This window comes from Bombina bombina, chromosome 4 (assembly GCF_027579735.1).
Source record: "Bombina bombina isolate aBomBom1 chromosome 4, aBomBom1.pri, whole genome shotgun sequence".
Lineage (NCBI taxonomy): Eukaryota > Metazoa > Chordata > Amphibia > Anura > Bombinatoridae > Bombina > Bombina bombina.
In genome coordinates, this window is record NC_069502.1 from 307,258,496 (window position 1) to 307,272,316 (window position 13,821).

Consider the following 13,821-nt stretch of genomic DNA (forward strand, 5'->3'; position numbering starts at 1 on the left):
AGCGCGCTCAAGTGAAATTGAGTAGCAAGCGAGTGGAGTCTGGCCCAATGTTCCCTCTAATGTGTGTGGCCGCGCACTTCTTAATTATTCCCAAGCGCCATTGATGTTGTTTAGCCTGGATCCACTCATGTCACGTGGAGTCTGCTGTGGAAACTGAGGTGAAACTGGAACATCCAAATTGTAAGTTTGGGGCATGTTTGGGGTCTGCCTGGCACAGTATTGCATTACAGATATTACTGAATCTGATTACTTATCAGCGGGCTTAATATTTTATAAGTTCTGCTCTGGCGAATAGAGAACTTATAAAAAATATTGAGTCCGCTGATAAGTAATCAGATTCAGTACTGTCTGTAATGCAATTACAGTACTGAATCTGCACAATTTATATTTTCCTCTACTTTTTGCCCTGCTGTGGGCTAGCAGTACACCGGACCATGGGCTAGCAGTACACCGGACCAGCAAGCGAGTGTAACAGACTGAGTTAACAAGGTGCTGAAACGTATTTGTCTTGGGCTGCAGCCTCATTTTATTATTAGTTTAATAATAAAATGAGACTGCAGCCCAAGACATATACGTTTCAACACCTTGTTAACTCTGTAACTTACAGACACCAACGTAATGGCTGCGCTCCACTAAATAAAGCAGAGGGGGCACTGGGCGAGTATATGCATTGCTGAGTCTGACTGACTTCTACGCCGCACGCTGGGAGACTAAAAAAATGTATGTGCAAAATCCACAATTTCTGAAAAATAAGGCAAACAATATAAGTGTCTGTTTATTAGTATGCAATCTTGTTTTCATGAACTGCAGCAATTTTGTTGACTGCTTAATAAAAGATGTGCTTGTAAAACTGTGTTAGTGTTAGGGTCATGTTTTTACAGCCACAAAAAAAAGATATGCAAGGGTTAAACTGCACTTGTGTCTCATACATTTTATGGCCATATACACTCATTACCTGCACACCTTCTACATATCTTTATGTATACTGTGCTGTTGTGTGTGTGCTTCTAGTGCTGTCAGCAACGCTTTGTCTCAGCAGCAGCCATTAAACTTAGTAAAGATTCAACAGAAAAGCTAAGACCGTTTTTTGTGACACGTTGCTTTTCTCTGTGCAGTTTAACCCTTGCATATATTTCTTGTGGCTGTAAAAACATAAACCTATCACTGAGTTTTACAGACATGTTGTGTGCAGCACTCTGACAGCAGACAGCAGTGTGGAGTGTGTGTGTGGGTGAGGGAGAGTGTGTCTGTCTCTGTGTGTGTGTGGGTGAGGGACAGTGTGTCTGTCTCTGTGTGTGTGTGTGAGGGAGAGTGTGTCTGTCTCTGTGTGTGTGTGTGTGTGTGGGTGAGGGAGAGTGTGTCTGTCTCTGTGTGAGGGAGAGTGTGTCTGTCTCTGTGTGTGTGTGTGTGTGTGTGTGGGTGAGGGAGAGTGTGTCTGTCTCTCTGTGTGTGTGTGGGTGAAGGAGAGTGTGTCTGTGTGTGTGGGTGAGGGAGAGTGTGTCTGTCTCTGTGTGTGTGTGTGGGTGAGGGAGAGTGTGTCTGTCTCTGTGTGTGTGTGTGGGTGAGGGAGAGTGTGTCTGTCTCTGTGTGTGTGTGTGGGTGAGGGAGAGTGTGTCTGTCTCTGTGTGTGTGTGTGGGTGAGGGAGAGTGTGTCTGTGTGTGTGTGGGTGAGGGTGAGGGAGAGTGTGTCTGTCTCTGTGTGTGTGTGTGGGTGAGGGAGAGTGTGTCTGTGTGTGTGTGGGTGAGGGAGAGTGTGTCTGTCTGTGTGTGTGGGGGTGAGGGAAAGTGTGTCTGTCTGTGTGTTGGGGCATACTCTGTAAGTACAAGTGATATCACAGTATATGCCAAGGAAAAAGTGTGTCAACGCCACTTACCCTGGTATGCCTACTTCAATAGTTATAGAACACCATACATCACTTCACATTTTTTTTTCTTGCTTTAAAGGGACAAGCTACCCTTGTGGGGCCTATATATATATATATATATATATATATGTGTGTGTGTGTGTGTATATATATATATATATATATATATATATATATATATATATATATATATATATATATATATATATATATGAGAGAGCAATCTGAGGGGCGTGGCTTTATTTCAAGGGGTGTGGTCAGGGGAGGGGCCAAGTGCACCTCCATCTTCATAATTCACCAGCCGCCACTGTGCCTTGGTACAGTGGAAGATTTCACTTGTGCAACCTTCCTGTACAAATATGGTGGCAGTTTTTTCAGTACAACATCATCATGATTGGCCATCTTGGAAACCCTGCTACCATATATATAAAGGCAAAGCTTATACTATCAACCATATTTTTCAAGGGGAGGGCACACACAAGGGGCCTGGCATGATAAAGGTGGAGCTCAGGCCCCACCAGGCCCCCTGTAGCAATGCTAATATTTATTTCAGAGCCAGATGTCCCCCCTAAATGTGTGGGCCCAGTCTCAGTTGACACCCCTGTAGTTACACACTTAGCTAGCGCTAACTATATATTAAGAACACAATGAATTATGCATGTATGGAAAAATCCATACATTTTCTATTGGTATGGAGCACTCAGCACAGCCTCCAGGTAGAAAGATAATGAGCCATCACATCATTAGAGAGTTATAATGCATAAAACATTCCTACAACAACTACTCACACACATTGTGCCAAATCATGCAGCTATCAATTAGTTTAAATGACAAGGATCCATAGCCAAGCTACTGCAATCTGTACTATATACACATTACATATTCTACAAAACAAAAGGAAAAAAAAACAAGCAATAAATAAGCAAATGTACAACGTATCAACATAAGGGCCTTTAAATGTAAACCACACACATAACTTTTTAATCTCTTTTTACATCTGTATGTTGTTGTTTTTTTAATTTATTGTTTTAAGAGATAGATAACACCTTTACTACCCATACCCCAGCTCTGCATTGTTATATTAATATATTTTATAACCTCTAGGTTTGTCTGTTTTTAATGTCCCTACAGAGTGCCCCTTATCTCAGTACTTTTTATTAGCTTTTTAAATCTTGCACAACAGAAAGACAGTGCTACTTCATGTGTATAATATAGATAACATTGTGCTCACTCCTATGGAGAATGAAAATGGTTATACAAGAACCAGCACTGATTAGCTAAAATGCAAGATTACAAAGACACTTAGATCAGGAATAATCATTGATCATCATAGAGGTTAAAGTATATTAATATTATAGTGTTGGTTCTGAAAAACTGGGGAATGGGTAATAAAGATATTATCTATCTTTTTAAACAAAAACAATTTTCAAGTAGACTATACCTTTAATCTAATAATCATAGGTCCAACATAGAGCTGGCTTTAGAGGCAGCAGCAAAAATACAGGAATACTTAATGAGGGAATGACATTAAAACGATAGTATATGAGGAAATGAACTGTCACTACATGATAGATTAATGTAAGATACATTTATAATGCATTTAATGCCTACTTCTCCTTCGTTATTTGTATGAAAACTTACTAAAAATAAAGGCTGTTTCCCTCACCTTTGCAAAATCAGGATGTAAAGAGTTCTCTGTTAAATCTGCTTCTTCATGATGGGATTCTAAATTCATCAGATCTTCCCCTGGATTATCTGCAACAAGGTGACATCCCACAGTTGTATATTATTTGTATATCACATAAACTGCACAATACACAGGAAGGCAGAACTTACATGCTGTCACCCCCTTGCAAATTTTCATTTAATTTATACAGAACTCTCTTAAAATTGTTTTGTTAATGTATTTAGGACTGCATGGTCAAAATCACAAGTGACAATAAATTATGAGTGTACACCTCAAGTGTGACGCTCGTACCATTAGGGAACCATGAGAAAACTAAAACATGAGCAGCACTGATGAAGAACAAAAAATATTACAGGGACATGGAACCCAAATTGTTTCCTTTCATGATTCAGATAGATCATGCATTACTTTCATTACTTTCCAATTAACGTGTATTATCAAATTTGCTTCATTCTCTCTGTATCCATAGTTGAAGGAGCAGCAATGCACTACTGGGAGCTAGCTGAACACATGAGGTGAGCCAATGGCAAAATGCAGATATGGCAGCCACCAATAATCAGCTAGCTCTTAGTAGTGCATCGCTGCTCCTGTGCCTACATAGATATGCTTTTCAACAGGATACCAAGAAAACTAACGCCTAGATTTAGAGTTTTGCGGCCAAAGGAGTGCGTTAGCTACGCGTGTTTTTTCCCCCCGCACCTTTTAAATAACGCTGGTATTGAGAGTTCTCTGAAGTGCTGCGTTAGGCTCCAAAAAGGGAGCGTAGAGCATAATTTACTGCCACTTCAACTCTCAATACAAGTGTTGCTTACGGTAGCGGCTAGCTGGAAAAATGTGCTCGTGCACGATTCCCCTATAGGAAACAATGGGGCGGTTTGGGCTGAAAAAAACCTAACACCTGCAAAAAAGCAGCGTTAAGCTCCCAACGCAGCCCCATTGTTTCCTATGGGGAACACACTAAAATGAACCCCAAGTCTAAACACCCCTAACCTTACACTTATTAACCCCTAATCTGCCGCCCCCGCTATCGCTGACCCCTGCATATTATTTTTAACCCCTAATCTGCCGCTCCGTAAACCGCCGCTACTTACATTATCCTTATGTACCCCTAATCTGCTGCCCCTAACACCGCCGACACCTATATTATATTTATTAACCCCTAATCTGCCCCCCACAACGTCGCCTCCACCTGCCTACACTTATTAACCTCTGCCGAGCGGACCGCACCGCTATCATAATAAAGTTATTAACCCCTAATCCGCCTCACTAACCCTATAATAAATAGTATTAACCCCTAATCTGCCCTCCCTAACATCGCCGACACCTAACTTCAATTATTAACCCCTAATCTGCCGACCGGAGCTCACCGCTATTCTAATAAATGTATTAACCCCTAAAGCTAAGTCTAACCCTAACACTAACACCCCCCTAACTTAAATATAATTTAAATCTAACCAAATTAATTAACTCTTATTAAATAAATTATTCCTATTTAAAGCTAAATACTTACCTGTAAAATAAATCCTAATATAGCTACAATATAAATTATAATTATATTATTGCTATTTTAGGATTAATATTTATTTTACAGGTAACTTTGTATTTATTTTAACCAGGTACAATAGCTATTAAATAGTTAAGAACTATTTAATAGCTAAAATAGTTAAAATAATTACAAAATTACCTGTAAAATAAATCCTAACCTAAGTTACAATTAAACCTAACACTATACTATCATTAAATTAATTAATTAAAATACCTACAATTACCTACAATTAAACCTAACACTACACTATCAATACATTAATTAAATACAATACCTACAAATAACTACAATGAAATAAACTAACTAAAGTACAAAAAATAAAAAAGAACTAAGTTAAAAAAAATAAAAAAATATTTACAAACATAAGAAAAATATTACAACAATTTTAAACTAATTACACCTACTCTAAGCCCCCTAATAAAATAACAAAGACCCCCAAAATAAAAAATGCCCTACCCTATTCTAAATTACTAAAGTTCAAAGCTCTTTTATCTTACCAGCCCTTTGCGGGGCATGGCCCAAGAAGTTCAGCTCTTTTGCCTGTAAAATAAAACACATACAATACCCCCCCCCCCCCCCCCCAACAGATTGAGCTCGCATTCTATTGGCTGATCGGAACAGCCAATAGAATGCGAGCTCAATCTGATTGGCTGATTGGATCAGCCAATCGGATTGAACTTGATTCTGATTGGCTGATTCCATCAGCCAATCAGAATATTCCTACCTTAATTCCGATTGGCTGATAGAATCCTATCAGCCAATCGGAATTCAAGGGACGCCATCTTGGATGACGTCCCTTAAAGGAACCGTCATTCTTCAGTTGGACGTCGCCGGATGAAGATGGGTCCGCGGTGGAGGTCTTCAGGATGGAGCCGGTCCTCATCGGATGAAGATAGAAGATGCCGCTTGGAAGATGATGGTTGCCGGTCCGGATCTACTCTTCTTCCCGGATAGGATGAAGACTTTGGAGCCTCTTCTGGACCTCTTCAGCCACCGGATGATGGATCGCCAGCCCCCGCTTGGGTTGGATGAAGATTTTGGAGCCAGGACCGATCGGTGATACCCAGTGAGGTGAAGACAAGGTAGGATGATCTTCAGGGGCTTAGTGTTAGGTTTATTTAAGGGGGGTTTGGGTTAGATTAGGGGTATGTGGGTGGTGGGTTGTAATGTTGGGGGGGGTATTGTATGTTTTTTTTTTACAGGCAAAAGAGCTGAACTTCTTGGGGCATGCCCCGCAAAGGGCCCTGTTCAGGGCTGGTAAGGTAAAAGAGCTTTGAACTTTAGTAATTTAGAATAGGGTAGGGCATTTTTTATTTTGGGGGTCTTTGTTATTTTATTAGGGGGCTTAGAGTAGGTGTAATTAGTTTAAAATTGTTGTAATATTTTTCTTATGTTTTTTTATTTTTTGTAACTTAGTTCTTTTTTATTTTTTGTACTTTAGTTAATTTATTTCATTGTAGTTATTTGTAGGTATTGTATTTAATTAATGTATTGATAGTGTAGTTTTAGGTTTAATTGTAGGTAATTGTAGGTATTTTATTTAATTAATTTAATGATAGTATAGTGTTAGGTTTAATTGTAACTTAGGTTAGGATTTATTTTACAGGTAATTTTGTAATTATTTTAACTATTTTAGCTATTAAATAGTTCTTAACTATTTAATAGCTATTGTACCTGGTTAAAATAAATACAAAGTTACCTGTAAAATAAATATTAATCCTAAAATAGCTATAATATAATTATAATTTATATTGTAGCTATATTAGGATTTATTTTACAGGTAAGTATTTAGCTTTAAATAGGAATAATTTATTTAATAAGAGTTAATTAATTTCGTTAGATTTAAATTATATTTAAGTTAGGGGGGTGTTAGTGTTAGGGTTAGACTTAGCTTTAGGGGTTAATACATTTATTAGAATAGCGGTGAGCTCCGGTCGGCAGATTAGGGGTTAATAATTGAAGTTAGGTGTCGGCGATGTTAAGGAGGGCAGATTAGGGGTTAATACTATTTATTATAGGGTTAGTGAGGCGGATTAGGGGTTAATAACTTTATTATAGTAGCGGTGCGGTCCACTCGGCAGATTAGGGGTTAATAAGTGTAGGCAGGTGGAGGCGACGTTGAGGGGGGCAGATTAGGGGTTAATAAATATAATATAGGGGTCGGCGGTGTTAGGGGCAGCAGATTAGGGGTACATAAGGATAACGTAGGTGGCGGTCGGCAGATTAGGGGTTAAAAAAAATTAATCGAGTGGCGGCGATGTGGGGGGACCTCGGTTTAGGGGTACATAGGTAATTTATGGGTGTTAGTGTACTTTAGAGTACAGTAGTTAAGAGCTTTATGAACCAGCGTTAGCCCAGAAAGCTCTTAACTACTGACTTTTTTCTGCGGCTGGAGTTTTGTCGTTAGAATTCTAACGCTCACTTCAGACACGACTCTAAATACCGGAGTTAGGAAAATCCCATTGAAAAGATAGGATACGCAATTGACGTAAGGGGATCTGCGGTATGGAAAAGTCGCGGCTGAAAAGTGAGCGTTAGACCCTTTTTTGAGTGACTCCAAATACCGGAGGTAGCCTAAAACCAGCGTTAGGAGCCTCTAACGCTGGTTTTCACGGCTACCGCCAAACTCCAAATCTAGGCCTAAATAAATTAACTCTTATTAACTAAAGTCTTCCTATTTAAAACTAGTTACCTGTAAGGGAGACTTCCTGTGGGAGGAGTGTGTAACAGGTACAGCAGGTGTACACACTTGTACTCTGTGAGAGAGAGCTGCTTTCAACTTACCCCGCCACAAGATTCTCCTATTGCCGGGAGCGAGTAGCCCGCTTAGGGAGAGCAAGTCATCTGCATCGGAAGTCCCCCGTAACCGAGACTTGGCCGCCTGGTATCGGCCACCAGTACATACATCGGACCTTTAACTGCAGCAGCAGTGATTGGAAGAAGACACAGCGGAGGTTTGAGCGCCTTCAAAAGCCCCTGTAAGCCACTGCACCGACTGTATTGAGGATAGAATACAGTTCTTCATTGTGGCAGCGCACGGCAGTCGATCAGCTGTTTTACCCGGAAGCAGACGGGAGGTGTCCTAACTGAGGCCGGGTAAGCGGTGAGACAGAGGGGAAGCCGGTACATTTGGACTCAGGACAGCAGACACGCAGCAGGACATGCAAGTATAGCCTGTGTAGGCGCTGGAGCATAACGCTTAAGTCTGTGTGCCTGTATGGAAAGTAGATACCCTCTTTTTTCTTCAGAGTTAACAGCACGGTGTGGAATGGGGGCAGAAGATCTGTGAGTTTGGAATATAGCTGACGGACATTACTGGCTTATTTGAGTGGTGGGGTAGCTGGGAGACCCTGAGTATTTGTTGAGTATGGGCAGTCATGAGTCTCCTCTGAAAGAACTTGGTCACATTTAGGATATCAGAAGAGGATATCGTTTTCTTCTCCTTTCTCTTTTTTTTTTTCCTTGTGACAATATTACAAAAGGAGAGGAGGTCAGCTTTCCCTTTTTTTTTATGTAATACCAGCACAGAGGTGACCGAGCCTATAAAAAGGGTAGTAAGAGGTGAACTGGAATGGGCTGTTAAATTCTTCCCTTTATAGACATTGATAAATACTTTGGAAGCCTCTGAAGGAGAGAACAGGACTTTGTTCAAAGCTTAAATTAAAAAAGGGGAAGGGAAAGGAAGGGAAGAAGGGGGAAAAAGGGGAAAAAAAGAGGCCTATATATGTACTTTGGCCCTGAAGATAAAAGTGACCTTGAGTACCCACGCCCTAATAGTATCCATTGACTGCAATGATTGCAAACAAACATTGTTGCATGTAATAAGTTGTAACATTTATTGCTATTTTTGCTGAGCTGTTTTTTTTTTCCAGGCATATCATAATAGTCTTTGTTGAGATTACTATTTACTTTAGGTATTGTGTGGGGTCAAATAACTGATCTGACAAATTGAATTTGCTGTGCAGAATTCCTGGGGTAAACCCAGAGAAAAGGATAAAAGAGAGATAAAAGGTAAATAATATTGACAGAATAGGGGCTTTCTTTTTTTTTAAGCACTAGTACAGTTTCAAAGGACAAAGGGAAAAAGACAGGAACCATTTGGATAGAAGAAAGGGCATTTTTTGATCATGCTAGCAGATGCTGTTGTTTAAACAGAGGTTAAGAAGAAAGAATACACATAAGACTGGGAAGCTAATAAGACCATTAAGACTAAAGTGTTTATAGAGGGACATAGGGGAGAGAGGAAAATCAAGTTGAACCATAAGTTGAGTTAGGGAACTCGTGGAGATTGCACGTTATACATATATTTTTATTTCTTATTATTTCACGCACATTGCACAAATGTATAGGCTCTAGAAGCCTCACTAAAGATCCCTGAACGGACACCCTTTTCACTTGCACAGTCCGTTTTTTAGGGCTATAGTTGTTAACACATCTTGCAGTATCACTAGCAAGTGTTGTACCTGAACCACTCTGATTTTAAGAGAGTGGCTTATTTTATATACTTTTTTTTGTTGTTGTTGTTGTGGCATAGATTAAAGATAAAGAAGGGGAAGAGGGGAAAAAAGGGTTTTACACTAAGATCACACTAACACTTATTTTTTCATGGAAAGGTATATCCCTAATCTCAAAGTCAGATCGCCCGTGATGCCCCCCAAAAAAGATAAAAAGTCTAAAATGACACAAGAGATAGGATTGGAGGATAATATCGATACCCAACCGGTAGGCAGTGAGAAACAGCTGACACTCAATCAGCTATCAGAGATGCTTCTCCCCCAATTTGAATCTGTTAAGAAGGAGATAGCTACCTTATCTAGTGAGATTAGATCATTTTCAAACAGGATACTAGAAGTAGAAGAAAGAATCTCAGTAGTTGAGGATAGACAGAATGCACAAGATTCCAACTGGTCGAATTATGAGAATAAAATAAAAATGATGCAAACTAAAATAGAGGACCTGGAGGACAGGTCACAGAAGGAATAATATACGCATAATTGGACTGCCTGAGACTAGCGAGTATCAAGATTTGGTATCGTTCGCCTCAGTCACTCTACCCCAGCTACTAGAGATGCAACCTGTAGAAAAAATACAAGTAGAAAGAGCACACAGAACTGGAATTGTAAGGGAATCTCAAGAAGGTAATCCACGCCCTAGAATGGTGATAGTTAAATACCTACAGTTTCAACATAAATTGCAGATTATGAGACACTATTGAAAGATACAGGGGTTCAAGATAGGTAAAAATCCTGTTTTCTTGTTTCAGGATTTTTCAAGTGAGACGTCCTCAAAAAGGAAAGCAATGTCACCCTATAGCTCAAGTTTAATTAAGGCTGGAATTCAGTCAAATATGAGGTATCCAGGCAAAATTGTAATTTTTTCAGAAGGAAATATGACCATACTAAATACAGTAATAGAAGCAAATAAATATTGTCTAGAAAAAGGTATAGCGTTATGATAAGATACTCCAGGTTTTTAAAGAAATTTAGAAGTATAATAATGAATGTCAGAGCTGTTATGTACTTCATTGTTGTAAAGGGGGGTCCCCCTCTTTTTTTTAAGAATCCCTCTTTTTCCCTTATTTTTTTTTTCTCTCCTTCTTAATGGTCTTATATTGTTTGTTACAGGGCTACCGTAACGGCCTTGAACAGACTGGACTCCCGGACGGCTGTTTGTATCTCCTTATGAAAGGGTTAGTATATTTTTTCTCACTGCTAACCCGCACGAATCAATGATTACGAAGGGGAACAATATTTTATATGTGCTTTTATAATTCGTACTTCTTGTGAGTATATACATAGCGTGTGGCTATAATTAAAGTTGGAAATCTACACTTGAATTGTGTCTGCGCTCTTCTGTTTTTTCCTTACATCTAGATCACTTCTTACGGGATACAGATTATCAACCGTTTGGAGGAGCGGCAGCTGGAATTTTTACACATATGCGTGTGATGTTTTATGCAATCAGTGCAAATAGATTTTAACGTTTATAGTAATTTCCTTGACACCCATATATACTTGTTTGCGCTTCTCTGTTTTTAACCCCCCGTGTGGAGGGTTAAAAAACAAGTGTGCTTACAGCACCCTGATGAGCGCACATTTTCGTGTGAATCCAGAGCATTTAAAAATTTCTCCAGGTTAGATATGTTCTTGATAGATGGGAGACTTTTGACTTTGGGAATAGAGTCCCATATTGATGAAATAGTTTTATCGGATCATGCGATAATAAGTCTGCATATTGAGGATACAATGGTCAAAGACAAGAATAGAAATATTTTTAGCTTCCCAAAATATATGTTTCAAGACGAAAAGTTCAGAAACTTTCTATCAGAAAAATGGAAGGCGTATTACAGTCAGAACAGGTTCGATGTGAGTAGCCCAGAAGTTCTCTGGGAAGCAGGGAAAGCGGCGTTGCGCGGTGAGGTTAAGAGCTATATGGTAAAGAGAAAGCGAAAGTTAATGGAGAGGGAATTCCAATTAATGAACCATCTCAAAAATTCATATAGGAGGTATGTGCTGACTTGGTCATGGAATATTTATAAAAAGGCCAAATTAGAGCGGGAGACGTTTATCAGAGAAAAAGGTGCCAAGGAGGATATGCGTATAAGAGCATTTTGTCAAGGCTACCAGGGGATTGCCACGAAACATCTGGCAAAAATAATAAATTATAGGAAAAAAAAACAATTTAATACCAACTATTAACCCCTTAATGACCACAGCACTTTTCCATTTTCTGTCCGTTTGGGACCAAGGCTATTTTTACATTTTTGCGGTGTTTGTGTTTAGCTGTAATTTTCCTCTTACTCATTTACTGTACCCACACATATTATATACCGTTTTTCTCGCCACTAAATGGACTTTCTAAAGATACCATTATTTTCATCATATCTTATAATTTACTATAAAAAAAATATAAAATATGAGGAAAAATTGAAAAAAACACACTTTTTCTAACTTTGACCCCCAAAATCTGTTACATATCTACAACCACCAAAAAACACCCATGCTAAATAGTTTCAAAATTTTGTCCTGAGTTTAGAAATACCCAATGTTTACATGTTCTTTGCTTTTTGTGCAAGTTATAGGGCCATAAATACAAGTAGCACTTTGCTATTTCCAAACCACTTTTTTCCAAAATTAGCGCTAGTTACATTAGAACACTAATATCTTTCAGGAATCCCTGAATATCCCTTGACATGTATATATTTTTTTTTAGTAGACATCCCAAAGTATTGATCTAGGACAATTTTGGTATATTTCATACCACCATTTCACCGCCAAATGCGATCAAATACAAAAAATCGTTCACTTTTTCACAAATTTTTTCACAAACTTTTGGTTTCTCACTGAAATTATTTACAAACAACTTGTGCAATTATGGCATAAATGGTTGTAAATTCTTCTCTGGGATCCCCTTTGTTCAGAAATAGCAGACATATATGGCTTTGGCGTTGCTTTTTGGTAATTAGAAGGCCGCTAAATGCCACTGCGCACCACAAGTGTATTATGCCCAGCAGTTAAGGGGTTAATTAGGGAGCTTTTAGGGAGCTTGTAGGGTTAATTTTAGCTTTAGTGTAGTATAGTAGACAACCCCAAGTATTGATCTAGGCACATTTTGGTATATTTCATGCCACCATTTCACCGCCAAATGCGATCAAATTGAAAAAAAAGTTAAATTTTTCACAATTTTAGGTTTCTCACTGAAATAATTTACAAACAGCTTGTGCAATTATGGCACAAATGGTTGTAAATACTTGTCTGGGATCCCCTTTGTTCAGAAATAGCAGACATATATGACTTTGGCGTTGCTTTCTGGTAATTAGAAGGCCGCTAAATCCTGCTGCGCCTCACACGTGTATTCTGGCTAGCAGTGAAGGGGTTAATTAGGGAGTTTGTAGGGAGCTTGCAGGATTAATTTTAGCTTTAGTGTAGAGATCAGCCTCCCACCTGACACATCCCACCCCCTGATCCCTCCCAAACAGCTCCCTTCCCTCCCCCACCCCACAATTGTCCCTGCCATCTTAAGTACTGGCAGAAAGTCTGCCAGTACTAAAATAAAAGAGTTTTTTAAAAAATAAATAATTTTTTTTAGCATATTTACATATGCTAGGGTGTAGGATCCCCCCCTTAGCCCCCAACCTCCCTGATCCCCCCCAAAACCGCTCTCTGACCATCCCCTCTGCCTCATTGGGGGCCATCTTGGGTACTGGCAGTACCCAGTTTGCAAAAAAAAAGGGCTTTTTTTATATTTATTTGTCTTTTTTTCTGTAGTGTAGCTTCCCCCCCCACACAGACAAACCCCCACCACCTTGCTGATCTTTTTGTTTTTAAAAAAATATTAGGGCATTTAAACATTTTTACTAACACATTTTCTGTAGTGTAGTGGTTCCCACCCGCTCCCTCCCCGTGCACGCGCCCGCCCCCGCCCTCCCGTGCACGCGCCCGCCCACGATCCCGCCCCCCCTGCACATAACCAGGGCCATCGATGGCCGCCACCCGCCTCCCGGTCCGGCTCCCACCCACCAACGCAGGGAACCACCGATATCCGGTGCAGAGAGGGCCACAGAGTGGCTCTCTCTGCACCGGATGGCTTAAAAAAGTTATTGCAGGATGCCTCCATATCGAGGCATCACTGCAATAACCGGAAAGCAGCTGGAAGCGAGCAGGATCGCTTCCAGCTGCTTTCCAAACCGAGGACGTGCAGGGTACGTTCTCAGGCATTAACTG

The 13,821-nt window shown here is 39.8% G+C and overlaps 1 protein-coding gene across 1 annotated transcript in view; it reads right to left on the minus strand.

Annotated features, from left to right (window-relative positions):
- DOCK10 (dedicator of cytokinesis 10) overlaps positions 1-13,821 on the minus strand; it is a 618,846-nt gene that overhangs the window by 348,659 nt on the left and 256,366 nt on the right. The window contains 1 exon segment of the mRNA XM_053710021.1: positions 3,532-3,620. Within this exon segment, the coding sequence (XP_053565996.1) occupies positions 3,532-3,620 (89 nt within the window).